General features: G+C 42.3%; 1 protein-coding gene across 1 annotated transcript in view; it reads left to right on the top strand.

Annotated features, from left to right (window-relative positions):
• Positions 1-24,295, top strand: part of LMF1 (lipase maturation factor 1) — a 347,236-nt gene that overhangs the window by 32,075 nt on the left and 290,866 nt on the right. The window contains 1 exon segment of the mRNA XM_026650800.2: positions 15,552-15,562. Coding sequence (XP_026506585.1) covers positions 15,552-15,562 — 11 coding nt within the window.

Below are 24,295 nucleotides of genomic sequence, written 5' to 3'. Positions count from 1 at the left end.
CTTCACCTGGAGAACTCCCTTGCGAAACTCCCTGTTAGCAGCCCCTGGTCGCAAACGCAAAGAATGGCAATTTTAACTGCAGTTAAATTACATGCCCCTGAGACATGCTTTTATGACCTGCATTATTACTGTCCTTGTAACAAGGCCCTAATACTAAATCAAAAGCCGTTAATATTATGCCCAATCAGCTAATGATGGCAAAACATTGGGTATCTGGGGCCAGGACTAAAGGAGTCACGTCCTCTTCACCTAAACCCTGGCTAAATATGACATCATCTGCATCTACTTGGAAACCATCTGGCATAGTGGCTCCAAAGGGCATGTGAGTATGAATCAAATTGTGTTTACTCAACTAACGACCTCAGGGGTTTGTACAGTAGTACAGTGCAGCTCAGTTTCACACTCTCTTGTGGAAAAAGGTGTGCTGCCTGGTCTTATGTCATCCCAAGTATTTGTTAGCAGTAGCGCCATCAATATTTCCACAGGGGAGGAAGACACTGAAAAGAACGTTGTAGCTACTCAGTGCTGTAACATTTTACTTATTGGCTTGTAGAACATACTCCCTTGAGTTTTTGTAACACCACCAGTACAATGCCATGTACATTGGCCAAACCGAACAGTCTCTATGCAAAAGAATAAGTGAACACAAATCAGACGTCAAGAATTATAACATTCAAAAACCAGTCGGAGAACACTTCAACCTTCCTGATCACTCGATTACAGACCTCAAAGTTGCAATACTCCAACAAAAAAACTTCAAAACCAGACTCCAATGAGAAACTGCAGAATTGGAATTAATTTGCAAACTTGACACCATTAAATTAGGCTTGAATAAAGACTGGGAGTGGATGGGTCATTACACAAAGTAAAACCTATTTCCCCATGCTAATTAAGGGCTTGTTTACATGGGTATAACGTATTCCAGAATAGCCCCCCAGGTGGATGCTGTTCTGGAATAAAAGTGATTTTATTCTAGAATGTTTGGAAGCAAGCTAATTACTCTGGAATAAAAGTCACTTTTATTCCAGACTAGCATGTCTACACGGGGAGCTATTCTGGAACAGCTATTGAAAAATCACTTATTCCACAATACCTATTCTGGTCAATATATCCACGTAGATGAGCTTTAATGAAGGTCGCAGGGAAAGGGGCCTCGAGAGAAGATTTAATAAGGTGTGCTACAGCAAGTTCAAGGAGGTTCTTAAAACAGCAAGGGCAGTTTTGAACTAGACTTTGGAAAAAAAATGGGGAACTAGTACTGATTATTATAGACTAATATTGAGGATGGAGGAGACAGGGAGAAAAGTGCCTGCTGTGTCACCTGGAAATCAGTGATGATTTTTGTTTTCTTCCAGATCATTGATAAAAGTTTTAAATAGTGTAGGGCCAAGAACTGATATCTGTGGGCCTCCATTAGGAAAACACCCGCTCAATGAGGATTGCCTGTTTACAGTTACGTTTTGAGACCTATCATTTAGCCAGTTTTTAATCCATTTAATGTGTGCCATGTTGGTTTTGTGTCATTTTAGTTTCTTAATCAAAATGTTGTGCGGTACCAAGTCAAATGCCTGATTACATCAATGTCTATTACATCAACACTATTGCCTGTATCAAGCAAACTTGTCATCTCATAAAACAAAATATCAAGTTAGACCAGGTCTCTTTTCCATAAACCCATTTTGCCTGGGATCTGACATGCCTATAGTACCCAGGTTATCCCATGTTCCCGTTCCTGCTGAGAAATGCGTCCACATCTCTGCTTGGCAGTGCAGAGCAATAACCAGCAACGGGCAGCTTGATGGATCTTTGTTACGCCTGGGTGATTGTTCTCCATACATGAGGCTTTATAGTAATTGGGACACCACCCTTTTCATAGAAACTCTGACCGACCCAAACTGTTTCTGTGTAAATGACAGTGTTCCTGTTTTCACGTACAGTATTCCATTTGTGAAGATTAATGACACTTTTTTTCCGTTTACTATCTTGAGGGGATGAATTGCAGACACAGGGATTTGGTGCGAACGTTACCTTTTCATGTTTGTCTGCTATGGGGTACAACATCTGAAGATTTTATTAAACAGGTGTGATACTCTGTCAAGTGTGGCTGTTAATGAATACAGCAGTTCCATTTATTTGCCTCAGAGCTTATTCTGAATAAGAGAAAAATGTAAATGTAATAAACAAGCCAATGTGCTATAGAGTTTAGCGTGAGATAAATCAAAATGAGACTTCAGCACTGTTTAGGGTTATAAAACTGGATGATTAGATTATTTGATCTTGCCTCTTTGATCAGGTAGTGGGAACGAGGCCTCCTTAGTATTGGAGATCAAAACCAAAGATGAGCAAAATTAAAAGGACATGCAAAACTATGTAGCTTCTCTTCTCAGTTGTCGACACCAGCTCCAGGGAGGGCCCGGGGCTCCCCACAGTGGCCGGCGCACTGGGCACTTTAAATCCCTGCCCAAGCCCGGCTGCCAGAGCTCCGGCGGTGATTTAAAGGGCCCGGGGCTCCCCGCAGTGGCCGGCGCCCTGGGCCCTTTAAATCACCGCCAGAGAAGCCGGCCCAGTCCAGACCGTACTGGCTTACTTTCACCTCTGGTAGCACCATCTCTAAATCCATCTGGGTTTCTGCTGTACGCTCTGAGCCCCAGGGATGGAGAGAATTGAAGGAAGGCTGAGGGAGGGGTTGAAAACTGTTCTTTCCCCTCTGTCAAATGTGACTTCTTGATGGAGTTTTTTTAGGAGAAGGAGACTGGTTGGCTGAAAACTGAAACAAAAAAAGGAATGCATTTTAGGTGAAAGCAGAGAAATGGCGTTGTACAAAGTGTGAAACAATACTGTGGATTTTTATATTTCCTTCCATTCGAGGATCTCCGAGTTCTGCAAGGCATAAACATAGCCTCTTAACATTCCATAAATATTATGCCCCTTTCTATCAATGGGGAGCCTGAGGCATTGAGGGCAAATCTTCTTGGTGCCGCTCAGAAAGTTGGTAAATTAATTAAAGATGTGAAGTCAAAGTGCATTAATCCCCTGTGTGGATGCTTATTCAGAAGTGAAGTAGCCTTGTTCACTGTGGCTTAACCCTTTCCTGAGCGTCCCCCATGTAGACAAGTCCTGAGGGTTCGTGATCCATGCAGGAAATCAGTGGTAGAAATGGGAATAGAATCCTCACACCTTGACTCTTATGCACTGACCATCAGGAAGACATTTTCACTGCAGAAGTGGGAGGTGTGTGTTTGTCCACTGACTTGTTTTAACCTTGGACAAGCCATTTCATCCATCTGTGGCTCAGTTTACTCTTCTGCCAAGTGGAGGTAAGAATGCTTACCTGTCTCACAGGAGCACTGGGCATCTTCATATAGGCCCTCATAAAAAATACTCAAGAAATGCAGATGATTAATACGGTGTGTAACTTTTGTATGTGCTTTTACAAAGTGTTCTTGCTCAGAGATTTTGCTGAATTTAAAATTTAATTAAAAGCAACACGTTATTTTGACAACTGTATTTGAAATTATTTGAATCGTGTTAGGGGCCTTACCTTTTTTTTAAGTCAGCTTTATTACAGCTTGGCTCTGTCTGTTTCTCTAGCTCTCAAAAGTATCACAACAACAACAAAAGTTGAATCTTATTCTTTTATCTGCTCTTTGCTTTGGCAATATACCTCAGGAATTTCTTTGTTATTAAGGATTGCTGCTTGACATCCCCCTTTCTCCTCTCCCCTAAAAAAAAGAAAGGATTATCTCTAGAAACTTAAACCGAAAGTTAAAGGATCTCAGGGGGTCATCCTTCCTGTAGAGGAAGCTGCTTTTGGCACTTCCTACTCATACAGAAAAGAACGAGCGTATCAGTTTCAAAGAATGTTGTGAGCAGTTGATATGACATACTAATGAAACAAAGATTATTACCATGTGACGCTATTGCTTTTCAATACAATTGGGAGCTAATGATGCTAATGAAAAACATGTTTGCATTTGAAAGATAAAAATTTAACGATGGCTGATGTCAGTCATGAATCATTTAATATTTTCCCCGAAACATCAAGTTTTCCCCTCCCCACTCTTGTCATTTTGGTATAATCAACCGTCCTGTAAAACGGGAGTGTTGCTTATTTATCGGTTTGCCCAGCACAATGGGACTCCAGTCCTGATAGGTGCTAGTGCCGTACGAATAAAAGACAATCCCACAGATGCCTTTGAATTTTAGATATTTAAGTGTTGGGAATTTCCAAGTAAAGAGAGTGGTTCCCCCCTCACCCATTGTTTTGTTTTGAGGCAATAAGTAACATTTAATAGAATAAGAAAACTAGGCAATTAGTTGTTTGTAAATAATTTAGGTTGTGATCTTCAAAGATTCCTAGAGGGTTAGGAACCCAACTCTTATTAAAAGTCAATGGGATTTAGGCACCTTCAGATCCTTCAAAAATCCCTGCTTATTCTATGATGGTGAAATGGTTTGAAAAAACAGGTAGAAGTGACATTTTCTAATGGGGCCAATTCGTCCATAGTGTGAGCTAGTCTATGAAGTTGGACCAGATTAGCTCAGGACTGAAAGAGCTTTTGTTGGTAGGGGAAGAGTTATCAAATGTCATGCTGTATGGTGAAAACTGTTGGCCGCAGCAATCAAAGAGAATTTCACGCCCTCTCCCCCACCCTCACTTTTTTTGTACAGTTATCGAGGTGCCTTGTTGTTTTTTCTTGGCCTTCTGTTAGATTTAAATTTGCATTGGGTCTAGTTTTTGGCTACTGCCATGCACAAGATGCTAGTCAATAGACCTATTATCAGATCCATAACAAATTCAATTTGTCTATTTAAATACAAATATTAAAAAAAAAACCATTTGTGCCAGTGCTTCTCATGTTATTGTGTGATACTCCAGGAAATTATAATAATTCTGCTAGGGCCATTGGTTTTAGAGCGATCAGTGTCCGTGTCAGAGGGCTGAAGGGTTAATACTGTATAGAAACATCAATGATTGTGTGAGCCTGCTTTTTTTAGTCTAAAAATGTCTTAAATGAAATTTTTCTTTTCCTTTGGTTTATAGTATTGTTGGTAAAACAGATAGTTTAGGCTTTACTTAAATTAAAATTACCTACGGGTCACCAAATGAAATTAATAGGTGGCAGGTTTAAAACAAACAAAAGGAAGTATTTCTTCCCACAATGCGCAGTCAACCTGTGGAACTGTTTGCCAGAGGATGTTGTGAAGGCCAAGGCTATAACAGGGTTCAAAAAAGAGCTAGATAAGTTCATGGAAGATAGGTCCATCAATGGCTATTAGCCAGAATGAGCAGGGCTGGTATCCCTAGCCTCTGTTTGCCAGAAGCTGGGAATGGGCGACAGGGGATAGATCACTTGATGATTCCCTGTTCTGTTCATTCCCTCTGGGGCACCTGGCATTGGCCACTGTCAGAAGAGAGAATACTGGGCTAGATGGACCTTTGGTCTGACCCAGTATGGCCGTTCTTATGTTTTAAAGGTTGTGTTGGTGTAAGAGTAAGCAAAAATCTGTTTAAAAAAATTATTGACTCATCAGTTAGTAAGTGCTCTGGATATCTTATATTGTATAGCACTTATCTTTATATAAGGTACTATGTCAATATCTATGCTAGGAAACTCTAGCATTTCCAGGGACTGTTTAGATACCTGGAATGCCTGTAAAAATACTTTGTGTCCATACATAAAACTGCTCCAGATGTTCCAGTACTGGTATGACTGCATCAGATACTGAGCATTGCAGCTGCATTGGCACAGTTGGTCCTCCCAGTACGACGCCGTGATACTCCTGACAGCAATGAGTACTGTATATGTTTACATGTAAACTTCTCCAGTCAACTGTTTGAAAATTTGAACTTATAGCCATTTTATCATGTTGTCTTAATCCTTAGCACTTCTTACCTAAATGTCAAATCTATTGGCTGTCTATATTAAGAAGTGGTGGTGTCCCAGAATATTAGAGACAAGGTGGGTGAGGCAATATCTTTTATTGGACCAATGCAAGTGGTCTCTGTAATATTAAGAAAACACATAGGAGGTTGGTGATGTGTATCAGTTGCTTAGCTTCGTAAAAAGCACAGGAGAATAACTTTATGTAACTTGGTGCACTGATCTCAAAGACAGTGTTAGTGAAAAACACGATTTTTTTTGCACCCCTTTTATTTTAAATTTAATCTGATGAAAAGAATGAATAGATCATCAACAAAAGGGAGTGGTGGTGGTATGGGGGTCACACATCAGGGAAGGAGTGGATTTTATTATATAGATTTTTGTGGCATCTACAATGTTCTAAATTCTATCCACACATGGAAATACACACTGTCTCTCTCTCTCAGTGTGTTTACAGTGAAAGAAACTTATCAGAAGATTGCATGGTTAATGGGAAGGTTGTGTGGTCTCTAGTGTCTCTGGCAGAGCCCTGTGGTACTACCAGAGGAGTATTTTTAATTTCGTATTATGTGCCACATCTAATTTTCAGCTGTATCCAGTATATTGATTTGGGTATTGATTCCACAGCTGAACGACTTAAGAAAAGAACGAATAATGTTTTTAATGAATGCTTTTAAGAAGTTGTAACTTGCCAAATTCCTTCATGCAGACAGTGCCACCCAGGATATGTTCATCTTTCTTAACTAATCTAACTTTTTGGAGCTTCCTGATGGCTTGTGGTTGGAAAGAAGGTTAATGCTCTGATTGGTACAGATTAAAAGCAATCAGGGGTTAGGGAAGTGTCCAAGCTCTCTACAGAATCTTTGTATTCGCTAATTTCTTTAAGGGCCTAATTCTGGAAACTCTTACTACTGAGAGTAAGCTCATTAGCTAGCCTGGCACTACTTATAAGAGTAAATATTTGCAGGGTCAAGACATGTTGTTTGATGAGCGCTTCAGAAATATTTGAATAAACGGAAGTTCTCTCTCTGAGAATCAGTAGATTCAGGCCCCCTGGGACAAGCCCCTGTAATCGATAGCAGAAGGTATGTGGAAACGTATAGTACTTTCAGAATAAGGAATTAGAGTCTTATAGAACTTTAATGTGGAAGAAACCAAAAGGTTTGTATAGAAACTACTGTAAAACCTACAGAATGTGGAAGAAAATGATAGCCTTTCTATAGGCTCGTATTTAACAGGGAATTATATTCCGTCTATAGGATTGTTAAAAACAAAACCATAGGAAGGTTGTTCTGTGAAATTCTATATGACTTTACATAAATCCTGGAGGTTCCAGGAAGACTTTATTTAGGAATAAAACAAGGAACTGACAGCCAGACAGGCAGAATACGTCTGCCAAACAGGGTGTCAACAGGTGGTGTATGAAACTTTCCGACTACTATTTTCTATATGAAAGCTGAACTCTAGTGTTTCTGTCATCTCTGTCTTCCCTGACGGTGTGTGTGCATGTGCACAGATACACCCAAAAATACTCGAATAGAACTGACCTTTTGTTCCAGGGCTTCAGCTTATTTAAACCAGCAACCTTTTTGTTTTTTCCCACCAACTATCTGTTTTCACTTGCTGTGCACAATTTTGCACTTTGAATTGTTATCTCTCTCAATAAGCACGGTGATTTCCATAACAGTGGGGCAGCCCGATCCGGCTCCCATTGAAGTCAATGGCAAGACTCCTATTGATTTCAGCGGGAGTCAGATCCAACCCAAAGTGGGGAAAAGTTTGCAATACTTCCTTTCATTCTCCCTCTTTGCTTCCTGCGCCGGTGTCACGTTTTGTGCTTTTGATTCATAGTCCAATTTAAGGAGCAGCTTCAAGCAGGATTCCATGGGCTGCCATTTCAGTGACTGGTTTTGGCACTGGAACAGTCTAACCAAAGCTGACTTCATTTGAATTTGGCTACTTCTGCAGCTGCCTAAGCCAGGTCCCATAACAACTTTTAGCTTTGGAAATGAGCACAGACAGAAGCCTTGGCTTCCACCAGCTTTCAGTTAGGTAATTCCATTTTTGGTTGACTTTTAACCAAGCCCTGTAGCCTGCTTTGCAAGGGGACAATAAAATGGTACATTGCCCCTTTCAGTGACTACGGGAACTGATAGTTGTTACACCGTGTAGAGAACTTTGTGAGAATGCCCTATCATTTAGCCATTCCATATAATTGTTTAAATAGCCAGCATTGCTCCATTAGGTGGCATTTCTCAGTTTGCCAGAAGTCCCTCTTCTTTCCAATCCCTTTTAACTCTCCCTTGTCAGTACATTTTCCACCACCATGAGAAAGAGAGAAACAAACTTTAATTTTCAAGTTCGCTTTCTAAAATATAGCTCTCCATTTAAATGTGGATGTTGTGATTACAGAGCTCAGCATCCCAGCTTTTAGAGATCTGTGACCACAATAAAATGAATCCAGAAACCAAGACAAGTGGTTTCACTTATTACCATTCTAGCTTATTTCCTTCCCCCCCCCCCGCGACTACCGCTGTGGAATACTAAGGCTTGGCAACAACTGAAACCAGCTCTCAAAGATGTTACTTGCCCCACGCTTTTGACTTAATGATGCATCCTAAATTAATGAAGAACTGGAGTGGTTCCGTTGTATCGCTTTGATGGATTGTTGTCTTTTGTGGCTTCCAAGTGTGTAACTTGAGGTTCCTTTAATCATTACTTTTTTTGTTTGGTTGTAATAATGCCTAAAGGCCCCACTACGGGATCGGGGCCCCATTGCGCTTGGCGCTGTACATGGGCACAGAGGGAAAACAGAGTCCCTGCCTCAAAGAGCTGACAGTCTGAGTTTGAAAAGAGATAAACAGATTGATACAATGCGGGGAGCTTAATTGAGATTATGATCTACAGTATTCATCATGCTACAGTCCACTGATCCATTGCAGTGGGTACTTCAGCCTGCTTGTGGCCAGAACCGTCTGTCTGTCTGCCACTGCTAGTGGGGAACGCTCTGTCCCCCGATGTAGCCTGCAGTTTTAGCTGTCTCCCTGGTGGCAGGTAGACCAGCCAGCCTTCCCTGCTGCCACGCTTTTCGGAAGGAAACTTGAGCCTTTATTTCAAAGCTCTGACGACGGTGTCTGCTCAGTCGTGTGTCTGTCTAATTCCCAGATGGCTGCATTTGCCTTTTGGGGAGACTGTGCCCTCAGCTCTGCTTCCCCATTGGAGGCATTTGCAGCAGCGTGGTCAGGGTGTGCTAGGCCAGCTCCCACCAGAGGCAAAAAGAGAGGTCTGAGGGAATGTTTCGCTGGGGCGCTTGGCAGTCTCCGTGGGCAGAGTTTAGTGCCTCTCCTCTTCTCCAGCCCAGTTTGTGTGGGGTTTCCTCAGCCCCACCCACTGGGCAGGAAAGCAGCCGGACAGGATGGAGAAACCAGCTCCAGGGGCAAGCAGGTCACCTTCCTCCATTGCCTTGAGGGGAACCAGCAGCAGGAGGGCAGCCAGCGCATGAGTCCCTAGAGCCTGCGTCAGCAGCTACGCTCCTAACTGAGAAGCCAAGCTGCCTCCGCTGCTTGGGCTACAGACAGAGGGCACTGGACACAGCACGGACACTGCCAATGCTCAACTTTGTGGGAAGGGCCTCCAGGCCCAGTTCTCCCTCCCTGCTGCCACCTCTATAACAGACCTCCCAGGGGATCCCTCCGTGTATCTAGGCTGGGGCCTCCAGGAGAAACACAGGCCCATCTGGCCTGTGTGGAACTCATGCAGTAGCTCAGGGTGGATCTTCTGAGGCGTCCATCCGTGAGCCCCAGGCCACCTCCTTCTTTGAGATTCCCAGACAGGGCCAACGTGGGGGAAGGGAGACAAGGGCTAGCCACTGGAAAGGTCTCTGGAGCAATCTCTGTGCCTGATTTCACTTTCGCCTCTGAAGCAGGATTATGGGGACAAATTGAACCTCTGCGGGAGGATTTGTTGTACGTCTGATCCGTTAAAATAGCTGCCCTCTCCAATCAGGCCCTTTTTTTGAGGTTGGGAGATTTCTCTGCTGAAACCCTGTATGGCTGTTTTTAATTCAGACCCAACTGCACCCATGCTCAAAATTAAATTCAGGAAATAGTCTTCCTTCTGTTAAGCATCAAAGTCGAGTCCGTAGGAGCAGAGAAGTCATGTCTCCTTATATTGAGAGCTGCTAGGTGGCCACATGGCCATCAATACATAGATTCACTGGATTCTTCATATTGGTGTTTCAGAAGTCTTCTGCGTGGCTTTGTGCCCAGGAGAAGGTGGAGGACATATGATATACCTTGTTTTGGATGATAGTATTTCAGGGATGATCGTGCTTCTCACCCTGGAGGCACACTGCTCTGAAAGCCCCATTGGATGTGTGATAGCACTTTTTCCATTCCACTAGTATCTCTGGAGGATGTTAAACAGAAGCTACTAAACTTAGACATTTTTAAATCAGCAGGTCCAGGTAACCTACATCCAAGAGTTTTAAAAGAGCTGGCTGGGGAGCTCGCTGGACCGTTAATGGTTACTTTCAGTAAGTATCGGAGAACTGGGGAGGTTCCAGAAGACTGGAAGAAAACTAATATTGTGCCAATTTAAAAAAAAAAAAAAAGTAAACAGGATGACTAGGGTAATGATGGGCCTGTCAGCCTGACATCGATGCCAGGCAAGATAATGGAGCAGCTGATACAGGACTGGATCAATAAAGAACTAGAGGAGGGTAATGTAATGAAAATCAACATGGGTTTATGGAAAATACATCAAGTTAATGTGACAGGATTATTTTTTTGATGAGATTACACATTTTGGCTGAGTTTGCAAATCTTTGCTTCCAAATTGCCTCGCCTTCTAATTAGACGGTGAGGGGTCTGATGCTCATAGCAGTGAATGGTAACTACTGAGTGACTCCACCTAGAAGCAGAGTACCTTTACAGAGTGGAGACAGGCGACGTTTGCTGCATAATCATTCATTTCCAATAATATGCTTTGGGAACCTCCAAATCCATTCCTGAAACTACACTTCCTTCTATGAATATTAACCGGTGCTTCCATTACAGAAGGTCACCATCACTGGATAGGTCTTAATATTGCTGTAGGTTAGTCAAGTTTATATATTTAAACCAAAAAATAATAATTGAAAGACTGAGCAATTTCCAATTAGCGATCCAAATAATTTGTTTTGTATGGAAAATGTTACATTTCCAAGTTCACTGACTTCTAGCAACAATGTATGTATAAATAGTGGAATTTTTTTTATGAATGTTTTCATCTGAAGCAAATTTAATTAAAAACATGTTCACTACCCTTTCATTTTTGCGTTCCATGAATATTGCAGCACTGAAACTTAATCAGCACAATTTTAGCTCAAATATTTGCTTAAAAGTGAATTTTGATTGTATATTTAATTGTAAAAGTCACAATTTACCATTTTGCATTTAAATATGTAATTCACATTGTGCTGGCTAATGACCTAATTCATCCAGTTAGGGAACAGAAATATAATGTGATTTATGTAATCCATACACCATGAGCTGAAAATAGTATGTTGAGTTTGTGAAATTCCCAGTTCTGACAATCTGCAGACCCAAAATGATTCACTGTTGCAATTTGCAAAACCAAACCCACACTTTTACTTAACTCTCTCTCTTTCTGTAATCTGTTTTTATTAAACGTTTCTGCCAAATTCTAAGGGAGGCTATGGGGAGAGAAAGCACTATTTAAAAATAGTCCTTCTTACTGTGTGTTGGTAAGGAGCTGATTTTTTCAAAAGCATAAATGGCAACTAAGCCCCTAACTCCTATTCAAAGTCAATGGGCGTTAGGCACCTTCTTGTCATTTGTGTCTTGAAAATCTCCATAAGAGACCCTGCTGTGTTTATGGACTCATAGTGAGCCGTTCGGTTTGGTTTCCTTGGCATTTGTATCATGAGCGTCTTCAGAGAAATAAATTCACAAGTGTTTGCTTGTCATCACATGACAAGTTATGGAGCCTAGATTGATGTAATCAGCAACAGACACACGTCAGAAAACTTAATGTGGTTGAAAAGAATACAATTTTTTATTAATTCCTGATTGTGTGTTTTTTGGAATGGGCCTCAGGGGGTTCTTTACGTCTGCCAAGGAAAAAAGAATAATTCGTACAAGTTTATATTTAACTGCACCACAGCCGTGGTGGAGAGCAGTGAAGTGGAGGTGCCCTTAATGACAGATATCTTTTATACAGAGCCACTTTTATTAAGAATGTTAAAACTTATTGTGCTTTTGAAGATAATGGCTTCTATGCAACAGTAGCCCCGTGTGAAATTGTTGTTTAAATATGCAATAAAGTACTTGGATTGATTGATTTTATAACTGTTGGAAGTGTGTGTGTGTGTGAGAGAGAGAGAAGAAAACATTTGCACATCACAGTAGGATGTGCTCCAGTAGCACACAAAGTAGTTTTTTTTTAAACTTTTCTAATTTTTTGTCTTTAAAAAAAGTGGCATGTGGTACATTACACATCAGTGTTAATTGTACCTATATGGGATTGGAAAGCGCAGAAGAAAGCATGTTTTGGGACCTGAGCCTAAAAGCACGACTAAGTATAGACTATGATCTTGCAAACATTTACTCACATTTCTTGTCCAATTAGGTATGTAGACACTGCAGCTGGGCACATGTTTCCCAGTGCCAGGAGATAGACTCGTGTCAGTGCCCCTCACGCTAGTGCCCTCAAAGCATTTTTTCTATCAGAAAATAGTTTCATTGAAATAAAAATATTTCATGGGAATATGTTGATTTTTGAGGAAATTTTTGATGGGGGGAAAAAGGTTGAAATGAATGATTGAATTGTTTCAGCTATTTTTGTTTTGGTAATGTCAAAATGTTTCATTTTGACTTTAAGACAGCCAAATATTAATTTTAATGTATTACCAAATAAAAGTCAATAATGAATCAAAAGAAAATGTTTTTCTACGTTATCGAAACAAAATGTTTTAATGGTTCCAAATTGAAATTAGTTGGGAATTTTCATTCCACAGGAAACCTACTTAATGTTGGCTTTTGTTCTGATTTGAGTTGAGTACAAATTTCAAAATGTTGCAATTTCCCGCAGAATGGAAACTCCGGTTTCCAATTGGCTGTAATTAGCACCATTCAAATCACGCATCCAGTAGCAGCAGACGTATTGGATGAACTCCTGTCATTTGTTTAAAAAAAATAATCAAAGACGTGAGTAAATAGTCCACCTGTGAAAGTGAATATTGGCTTTTCAGCACTATAGCAATATCCTTTAGGTTCTAACAATGGTTGTAAAGTTTTTAACACTGTCAATGGAGCTTGGCTGCATCTTTGACTGAAAAGTGCTGAGGATGTTTTGGAAAAAATATCAATGAATAACCACACAGTACAACCTCACTAAACTGTACTTATGGCTAGGATGCTGCTCACTGTGGATTGCTGAATTTTGCAAGTTAGCAAAGGCACAAAGTGAGGAGAGGCCCTTTTAAAAAAAAACAAAAAAAATCCTTGTAGGTTTATTTTATCAATTGTACTTTGGTTTTCTGTTTTACCATGCTTTGTAATGTGCTAGTAAATATGCCCTAGCACATTTTGTAGTAATAATAATAATAATAATAAATAATTAAAATGTCAGTAATATATAATATTTCCTTTTTCAGGTAAACTTACCAAGTAAGGTAAATGTTGTGAAAGTGACTTGTGTGCTGTCGCATGGGAGGTAGATAGCAGAGTTCAGTGCCCTATCCATTGGCCCGCGCTGCTTCCCTTTGGAAATACTATATAAGACCTCCCTGTAGCATGTTTCCTGAAAGGCAGGAAGACCAGTAGTTTTTTGTGTGCATTCGTAAGGTTCAACTGTAGGAGGTAGAGCCTGTTTCTTGAGGTTGAAAGCCATTGCACTACACCTATATGGCCTTGTCCTCTTAAAAACCAGACTTCACTCCTTCAGCACCTAAAACTCCCACTTGACATCAACAGGAGTTTTGGGTGTTCAGTGGTATCGGACCCTTATTTTGTGGTGTTATCAGATGGCAGGGACTTGAGTTATAACTAGTGAGAGGAGAGCATACAAATCCCATAGGCAGCTTTGAAAGTTGCAGTAAAAATGTGTATTGGTAGCTGATTCTGAAGAATGAGCACCTTCAACTCCTGTTTACTTCAACTGGATTTGCAGGAGAATGCATTTAGTCTTATGTATTGTAGAGGCGGTCTGGTCTAGTGGCTAGGATACTGGACAAGGAGTCAGGAGACCTTGGTTGTATTCCTGGCTTGGCTGTGACCTTGGTCAAGTCCTTTGATCTGTCCATGCCTCTGTCTCTCTTATCTATTAGGTGTGTAAACCCTTTGGGCAGGGGCTGTTTCCAACTATGGGTTTGGACACCTTGAGCAATGGGATCCGATAGGCACTACAGTAATACAGATATCTTCTTTCATCCCGGAGCATCTTTGAAGACACGGGAAGCAGTACAGTATCACCATTCGTTCCCGTCGAAGGCATGTTCATCCATTAAACACCGACAGAATAATAATAAATATCATCTTGGTTCATTCTGGAGAACTGACAACCTTGATAAATTAGATATGACAGGGCGTAGATGTTCCTCGCTCTTTAGCAAGACACCACATTTTTTCAGTGAATAAAAATATTTATCTGGACAGCGCTTTAAATGTGTGTCTTACTTATCTGTCGTGTTTACTAATAAATTTTTATTGCTGTTTTACATACGGTGAAATTGAGACATGGAGTGACCTAACTGAAGGTCATAGAGGGAATTCGCATGGGCGTTGGGACTAGAATTCAGACGTCCCTGGCTTCCATCCTATAGTCATTCCACTAGTTCATGCACCTTCTCTTTTAAAATACAAAATCACTAGCCCTAAGTGGCCTGGAACTGCCTCTCCTCCTGCACTGTAGTGTCACAGTCAGTATGAATTCTTGCATCTGAAGAAGTGAGGTTCTTACCCACGAAAGCTTATGCTCCCAATACTTCTGTTAGTCTTAAAGGTGCCACAGGACCCTCTGTTGCTTTTTACAGATTCAGACTAACACGGCTACCCCTCTGATACAGTCAGTATGGACGCTCAAGCTTCATTTCCCTGGTTATAAAACAGAGGGCAGCTGGCAGTGTGTCCTCTGTGAGGGCTCTGAGACTCTAGAACTTGTCCTCCCCCTGCCCGCTCTGAAATAGACCAAATTTGGGGACTTTCCAGGCATGCTGCAAAGGACACTTGTTTGAGAGGGTCTCCAGAGAAGGCTGAGGGTGTGTTTCCTAGATGTTGGAGGGTAGGTGGTTGGCTAGCCAAATTTTAATAGACCTGAGTTCAGAGCTGCTGAGGTTTAATTTAATTGTATATATTTTTATGATTATTTTAGGGTGCGTAAAGCCTTGGACAGGCATCTTAGTTATTTTAAATCTAAATAAATAATAAAATAGCTGATTGGGCTTGCATTCAATATTTATACACCTTGCACATCTCTAGCCACTGTGAGTAGAAATTCACCATTAGTGCATTTGTTACATTATGTATTTAATGTTTACATTAGTACAGACATGTTGCCATAGACATTTTGAAATCAGAGTCCATATGAGATAAAAGTAATTTGAGACAAAGGTCAATAAGAATGATTAGCCCAGATTTTAATTTTTTTTTTCATTTTATTTTGCAGGTATTCCTTTGGTAAGTGAATGTAAATCAGAAAAAATATCCGCAGTAATTATTTATTGGTGCATTTTGTGGGTAGGTAGCTTTTAAATTATTTTTTCTCTCTCTTTCTCTCTCTCTCTCACTCACACAAAGGAATATTATAGTTATAATAATCTCTGCACTGTTCAGTCCTCTATCAAGCTTAAAGAAATCTTCCGTATATTCTATACATACCTTAAGCAAAGGGAAACTGCTCTAATGTCTATGTTGAAATTGACTTAGTGAGAGATCCTGTATTAAGTAAAGAAAGCATGTAGGTTGGTCTAACTGCAATTTCTCCTGGACATGTCAGATGACCACAGTTGGTATGAGCTCATTTTTTGCCCATGACAATGCCAAAGATTAAACCAGGTCTGAGAGTGAGTAAGAGCATGGACTGGAGTAGTAATGTGGGGTTGGGAATCTGGAGACCCAGCTCTGCCAGTGGCTTGTATGAATTCAGGGAATCAATTTCACCTCTGTCCCATTGGTGAGAAATGCAGATAATACCGCACGGGGGTCAGGGGAATGAATGTCCATACAGCGCTTAGAACAGACATCTTTCTGTATAAGTGCTAAGTATCCTGACCTAAATACATTCACCTGTACAAGTTGGGGTGAGTCACTTTGAGCAGGCAAACTTACCCTGTCACTGTACTGTACCAGTTCTGTAGATAAATAGAGGAGTCCTGTTCCAGGGCTGGCACTGACCAATAAAATCCTCTTTAATACAGAAACTATACAACTAGAATTTATTAAATCTATATAATTTAGTGTAAAGGCCATTCTTTTTATATATGTATTATTGACTACCCCTCAAAACTGACAGGAAGAGAACTGTTTTTTACCTTTGAATGGATTGAGTCCTCCTTTACTTGTTAATTATTTGAATTGATTGGCCTGGTCTACACTGGGGGGGGGGGGGGATCGATTCAAGTTACGAAACTTCAGCTACGTGAATAACGTAGCTGAAGTCGACGTACTTAGATCTACTCACCACGGTGTCTTCACTGCGGTGAGTCGGCTGCTGCTGCTCCCCCGTCGACTCTGCCTGTGCCTCTCGCGGAGGTGGAGTACAGGAATCGACGGGAGAGCGCTCGGGGGTCGATTTATCGCGTCTAGACTAGACGCGATAAATCGACCCCCGCTGGATCGATCGCTGCCCGCCAATCCTGCAGGTAGTGTAGACATACCCTTGAAGAGGGAATGCAGAATGGAACTAGATAGAACTAGAAATTGCCTACAGGGTATATGCAGGGATCATCAGGCATGATGCTTTGTGTTATGAAGAGCTGGAGAACTGGGAAGAAATATTATTTTCCACATCTATTATCTACTTGCTGGAGAGTTCTCCAGGTCTGGTTTGGATTTGTATGGTGTGATCGGTGTCGGTCCGCCTACCCGCTAGGGGGCGGTGGGGAGCTACGTCGTCACGGGCTGGCCGGGGTTACGCCTCCGCCAGCGGGGAATTAGCAGCGGAAAGGCTGCCAGCCAGAGTCTGTAGCGCGCCCCTCAGGTAGGGGAGCGCCGGCAAAGGTCAGTAGCGCGCCCCTCAGGCAGGGGAGCGCCGGCAAAGGTCAGTAGCGCGCCCCTCAGGCAGGGGAGCGCCGGCAAAGGTCCCGGCGTGGCTCGGCCGGGTAGGGGAACGCAGGCCCACCCTACACCACTGCGTTCCAGCCCAGGGCCCTGACGGTGGCAGGACGAGGGTCCCGCCACTGGATCAGCGGGGTCCCTCCGTGATACAGACTCACCACTGTGCAGCTTTGTCCCTGGGCTACTTCCTACCCGATCGCTCGTCCGGATCCCTCTGATCCCGTCAGTGCGTCGGGGTAGTCCGCTCTTGGCAGCTCCAGCTCCCCCTCAGGCTCAGGCTCCTCCAGCTCTCTCCAGTCCTTGGCTGCTGGCAGCTCCAGCTCCCACTCCGGCTCCTCCAGTTCCCCTGGGTACTCGGCAGCGGGCAGTCCTGGCAGCCCCAGTCCGTCCTCCCGGTGCGGTTTCCCTTGGTCCAGGGCCTCCCCTGGCGCGGCAGCAGGATCTGAAGGGAGCAGCCCGCGGTCTGCGTCTGCCTCCCTCCTTGGTGCTGCTCTGACTGAGCTAAGGGCCCCGCCCTTTATACTTCCTGTTCCACCCCTCCCCTTCCGGGGGGTGGAGCTAGCTTGGGCTGGCCCCGCCCACTCCGGCTGAGAGAAAGGCCCTTTTACCTCCGGTTCAGAAGGCAGCCACCCTGGCTCCCTACATATGGCAAAACCTAGTTTTATTATTTAGGATTTTTTAAACACCTGATTACTTCCATAAAGTTATTGAGGACACCCAGCATAGTTTTACCTTGTATTGACCATCTTAAATATTTTTTCCAGTTTCCTTATTGGTCATAGAGGAAACTCAGCTCTTCCAAAAACGTTGACTGTGTCTGCATTATCTCCTGAATGGACAAACACCCTGCTCTGATTAATCAAGTCCTTTGTACGCAGTGGGATCTCTCTTTTCATTTTTGGATAAAATGCTATTTCTGAATAAGATGAATGAGATGGAAATCTTAAGCTGCTTTTGTGAGAGTACAGGAAAACCACAATATTTTTGTTATAATATAGCTGAAACAACAACATTGTGATCCATTTCTTTTGCTGTTGAAATACATTAAATATTGCTGAGCTTTGAAAGCGGTTCCACGCTTTGGTAGCATCTACTTCAAAGAATTATCTGAAAAATTTCCGGAGTGATCTTTGGAAATGCTGACGGATGCTGTTCCCCTGCAGGAAGTGTGCTTTTTTTGAGACATCTTAGGATGGATTTTGGTAGCCTCCTTGAAAACTGCAGGCTGTCCCCATGAATTTTAAAGAACTCCAGAGTCTGGCAATAGCTGGAAATAACAACAAGCTGTTAGGCCAAATGGGATCAACTGGTATTGCCACAGGTTTTGCTCTTTGCTCTCTTTACTGCTGTCAGGTAACAGTTATTAAAAACACTCCCCACTTCAGGCAATGAACGGTGAAACAGACATGCTGCAGCTTTCGCAGCGCACAGGCTTGCATTTTGCTATTTATCTTTAAAAGGTGAAAGGAGTACGTTACAATGCAAATCCTATAGCTGCTGCAGCCTGGGAACTTAGACCTGTTTTGAAATCAGTGGGGTTGTAGTAATCCTTCTGCCTTTTTTTTATTATTCTTATTCGGAAAGGATGACTTCAGTTTTAAAATGTCACGTTTTAGCGAGTTGGTAGTGGTGAAAGGGGCCAGACGGATACTCCTGGAACCTGAAGTCCTTTGTTCATCCACCAGGCAGGTACAACGCTGGCAGTGCAAGGTTCTCCAGCACCATCTGGCTAATGTGCCTGAACTGTAACCTGATGGAACCGCTCTCTGGATAGCTTTAATCCTCTGTTGATTCTCAGCTGAGACTACTAAGAAGGCGCTTGTGAACGGATGGAGTCACTATCATGTTCTCAGTGGAGCGCACACGCTCACTTAGTGTCCAGACGCTCAATTCCTTGAGGGCTGGGCTTTTGTGGCAGCTCTGCAAGTGAAATCCCAGTTTGAGCTTCCTCCTGGAGCTTGGCTGTCCTTTGGGTTCCCCTTCATGACATCTTTGGTTCTAGCGCCTCAGAGGGCCACTTCCACCTCTTTAATATCCTAGGGCTACCTGCACCTGCCACAGTCAGCGGAACAGACTCACCAGCTTTATGCAGGGTTTCGACACCCCCTAGTAGGTCAGGAGAAGATTCTCACCAGCCAGTTACAGGTCTAAATGGTGGAGGCAGGGGTGGTGTTTTTTATAAGGGTACCTCTCCTGGTAGTTTGGAATGAGCCGGAAACGACCAAGTTAATTTCATAGACCACTGACCAGCCCTGGGGTAGGTATAATTTTCTGTCATTACGGATCCATTCTGAATAAAAATAGTTTATCTGAAGGGGTCCCTGTTCAGGCGGTAGGGTTTTTGGACGAATTGGAGTAAGTCCAGAGGAGAGCAGGAAAAAGGATGAAAAATCTAGAAAGCATGACCTATGAGGAAAGATTGAAAAAAATCGGGTTTGTTTAGTCTGGAGAAGAGAAGACTGAGTGGAGACATAACATTCTTCAAGTACGTAAAAGGTTGCCCTAATGAGGAGGGTGGTAAATTGTTCTCCTTAACCATTGAAGACAGAACTAGAAGGAATAAGAGTAAATTGCATCAAGGGAGATTTAGGTTAGACATTAGGAAAAACTTGCTCTCACTGTTAGGGTGGTTAAGCACTGGAACAAATTACTTAGGGAGGTTGTGGAATCTCCATTATTGATGGTTTTTAGGAACAGGTTGGACAAACACCTGTCAGGGATGGTGTAGATAATACTTAGTCCTGCCTCAGTGCAGGGGACTGGACTAGATGACCTATCAAGGTCCCTTCCAGTCCTACATTTCTTTGATTCTAATGGCTTCAAATCCCATTATGAGTCTCCTAAAATAATCCCATACATGTTTTTTTAATCTGGAGCCTGATTTCAGTGGGTTAACGCAGCGATTTTTTTTCCTGGTGTTTTCACTTTATCTCTGCTTTATAGTGAACTATAGAAAGAGATGCTGCACTGAAACATAGGCTCTGTGTAGGCTTTCTTTCATTTGTCTTGTCATTCTAGCGTATGCATTAGTGCCCCAGAAATTCAAACAGTAATTTGATAGCCTAGCATTTGGCATAATGTCACTTATTGCTGAGGAAATGCTGGTAGAACGAGATGTCAGTGGAGTGGGAAAAGACCAGCACAGTTGCAGAAAGGTTGGAAGAATCCTATGGATTTGTAATGGGCGTCTGTGGCTCTCCTTATAGAGTACAGATCCAGATGTGTTACAGGAAGATGCCATTGTTTGGGGGGGCTAGTCTATCACCATGTAATAAGACACCTTTTGGAGTAGCGTTTTTGCTTTTCTACAAGGAGCACTTGGAGCTGTCGAAGGCAAAAAAGCGTCTATTTGTCTTCCAGAGAATTGTGTGCAGTTATCAACATGACCCTTAAATCGAGGGAGTGGGGAAACAATTTATCTAATTTGATTCTTGATGCAGAAAGGGCTCATGTTTAAAGCCAAAATAAATGGTTCCTGGGGGAGAGTTCAGAGTCTACTTTCCACAGTCCCTGCAAGTGACTTATATAGGTAAAGTTGAATGTGTATTATAAGAGTGCGAATTTCCAGTCTTGCAGAGAACATCAGTAAATTCTGGTGGGGAAAGAAGACAATTAGAACTTCATTGTATTTAGTCTTCAATTTATATTTCTTCTTATCTTACTTGTAAACACAGAATTGCAAATTAATAACTCTATACCTATGCCTGCTCCAAATGTTATGTTGTATCTCAGCAGACTTCTTATTTCATAGTTTCAGGTGAAGTCTTTGATTAATGGAGGAGGAATAAAAAGTTGAGAGCCATAATTCTCCATTACTTGTAAAATCTTCACTTGCGCTTAACTTCAATGCAAATTGTTCTGAGAGGAGGATTTTCTTTTTAAAAGGTCTTTAGGGATCTTGAATTTTAGATTTGCATTGACATAAAATGAAATGTTAAAGTGCATGGTTAGAGTTTTGGATTTTACTGTACTGGATTGAGGCACATTTCCTTTGGGAGTGTTTCTGAAGAAGGGGTAGGAGCATTCTGTGCCAAGGAGACCTTTCTGCATAAAAGAGCAGAGTTTTCTTATTTGTCCTCCAATATCAGTTAGTATTGTTGTGGGCATGGAAGAAAAATGTGATTAAGCTGCAGGGGTTAAGGAGAAGCCAGATCAGCATGATCCCAAAGCCTAAACTGAAATGCAGTACAGATGTAAGACATTTTCATTAAAACTGGAGGTGGGCCTGAGCTGGGATATTTGCATCTGGATCCCAGCTTGCCCAAAGCTAGGCGATTGTTTTGGTTTGGGCGCAAACTCTGATTAAAAGAATATATTTTGGATGCTGTGTTCAAACCAAGAGTGGCAGAGGGAGACGATGCACCAAAGCGTTCAGTCTATGGGGTAAGAGCACATAAGAATTATAGTAGCATACAGTAGCACTTATTACATCAGTAGCTTACAGGGTTTATCTGAGGCATGCTGTGGTAATGGGCATTATGGTGGAGAGGAGATAAAAGTAGTAGAATGAGCAAGATAATTTTTTTTTTATTATTTCTGTGGAATTTGCTTTCTGTTTACAGATCTGCAGAGTCTAGTTTCATTCCGTAAGAATTGTAGCAAATCCCTCTGGGGAGACCCCTTTGGACACCCATATGGTGATAGAATTCCGTTTTGGGGGGGGGGGGTGGTTGGATGCTGATAATTCCTTTTCCTGGCTAACGTTGTGATCTGGTGTTCCTAGTTCTCGTGTAAGAGTGGGAAACTTTTCCCTTTGCCTTATTAAATCTATTTTTCAAACTGTCACTTCACCAGGTCTAGTGACAGAGTCGGATGTTTATGTGGCCCTGGACACTTGAACTCTGGTGTTTTCAATCACAACAGCACCTCTTGCCAGCCGTTGTGAATTAAATACTCCTCATGACCTCTTACCCTCGCCGCTCTTAAATTCATGCTTTAAAAACAGCTTAATGAGGGGTTTACTGGCCCAATTGGAAGTTTTTATTAAAACCTATTAGTGCACTAGAGTAGCCTGCCTGAAGGAAACGATTAGCCCAAAGCAACTAAATTCAAGCTGGCCCCTAGCCACACCAGGTTTTCTCTAAACTGTTTCCAGACCCACGTTAACCCTCACACTGCAGCTTGCATGGTATTCATATCCTCTGGTTTAATTTATGGCTTGTCTGATTCACCCCCCAACCTACCTTCTTCCCCCCATGTTCACGAAAGCATTTTTTTTTTAAATTTAATTATGCTCTCCATAAGGGGCAACTTCCCTTTATCCAGGTCTGACTTATCTGAGCGCCTCAAATGTATTGAACTAGCTCCCAGAATTCTCCACTGATCCCAGCCAGAGATGAGCTTTTATGCGAGTTGGTCATTTGGAGGCCAGATGGCTGAGGGCAGTAATGTTCAAGCCGTGGGTTCTGAGCTGCATTTGGTTCTGCACAGGGCCCTCTCCTCAGAGATTTCAACAAGGAGCATGGTGCTGATGTAGCGATGGCTTTGACAAGACGCAGGGGGCAATTTTTAAAACAAGGCTGCGTGTGTGTGTTCATGTATGCTCTGGTGAAAAGGGGACAGGCCTGCCACTGACTTGCTGTTTGGCCTGTCACAAGGCACTTAGTCTCTGTTCCTCATCTGCAAAATTGTCAAGTGCTTAAATGCCCCATAGATGAAAGATGCTATAGAAGTCCCCACTATCAATGATTACAGTCGGGTAGCGAAAGAAAGCAGGAGAGAACTTTGGCCTTGCTTTAGCGTTGAAGAAAGTTGCTCTATTAGGCCCTGATCCTGGAAGGTGCTGATCTCCCTGCGCTGTCTGTTCTGCATTGAGGGTAATTAACTGTCACTTTTGTATGTATTCTGTTACCCCATCTCCCCCACTCCACCCCAGCCTGCTTGTCTCATCCACCTGTTATGTTTCCGTCTTTTAGACTCTCTGCTCTTTGAGGGAGGACTGTTCTTTCTTATGTGTTTGTGCAGCCCCTAGTCTGGCTGAGGTTTCTAGGTACACTTCTACCCCGATATAACGCGACCCGATATAACACTAATTCGGATATAACACGGTAAAGCAGTGCTCCGGGGGGGTGGGGCTGCGCACTCCGGTGGATCAAAGCAAGTTTGATAGAACGTTGTTTCACCTATAACGCGGTAAGATTTTTTGGTTCCCCAGGACAGCGTTATATCGAGGTAGAGGTGTACTACTACAATGTAAATGTTTAATCGTAAACTTGTCACGTTGACGTATTCTGAATCTGTTTTAATTTTTTGGGGTCCCTTTGCAACTCCATACGCTGATGAAGTAACTCCTCAGTCGCTAATGAGAATATTCCAGTGCCCTCCGGATCATTGCCATGTATGTCGGATGTTCTCATGCACCTTTTTATCCTTCATCGTTAACCTGTAAATGGAGAAGAAAACTTGAAAATGCCCGAGTACTCTGGTTTATAAGGCCATGTACCTGTATTCAACTGGAAAGACTCCAGCTCCCTCACTGAAAGCCAGCATGTAGAAAACACCAGCAATCGTTTTGAAAACTAGGTGGTTGACAATCTGTCATTTAGATTGTCACATAAATGGGTAAGATTTATGGCCTGGAATGCTATATTCATCATTGGCAGTGTGGTCCTCCATAGAGTTAAACTAACAAAAACAAAAAAAGCCACTGTCCCTTTTGACACCAGTCCTTTCCTATGAGATGTAGCTTAGGCTTCTTTGTTCTTGCTAACAAATGGGTGCACCAAACTTGCTGGGTATCTTTTAAAAAGAATACTCTGGAAAAATCTGCCATTAAAGTTATTACTGTAAAGTAGTGTCTTTGATTGCAGCAATTATGCAAATGAATATAAGGGATAAAATACATCTTAGGAAGGGCTGATGCAAATGGTGATGCGGAATGAGTGCATAACTTTTTGAAACAGATCTTGTTCTTGCAAGTAATTTTCTTCAGCAGTTTGCCAAGTCAACTGGATGTCAATCTATGTAACCAGTGTTTGGCCTGAAGATGCTATTTTATTGTCTCTCGGTATAGGAATGTAAATATGTGTAGCCGGTCAGCTGATCTAGCAACATTTTTTTTACTAAGCTATGTATTTCCCTAAGACTTTGTGCCTTACTATGTCCGGGCTTTAATAGAATAACCAAATGATTTTC

This window comes from Terrapene carolina, unplaced genomic scaffold (genome assembly GCF_002925995.2).
Source record: "Terrapene carolina triunguis isolate 2854851 unplaced genomic scaffold, T_m_triunguis-2.0 Scaffold93, whole genome shotgun sequence".
NCBI lineage: Eukaryota > Metazoa > Chordata > Testudines > Emydidae > Terrapene > Terrapene triunguis.
This window is presented reverse-complemented; position numbering and strand designations above follow the sequence as displayed.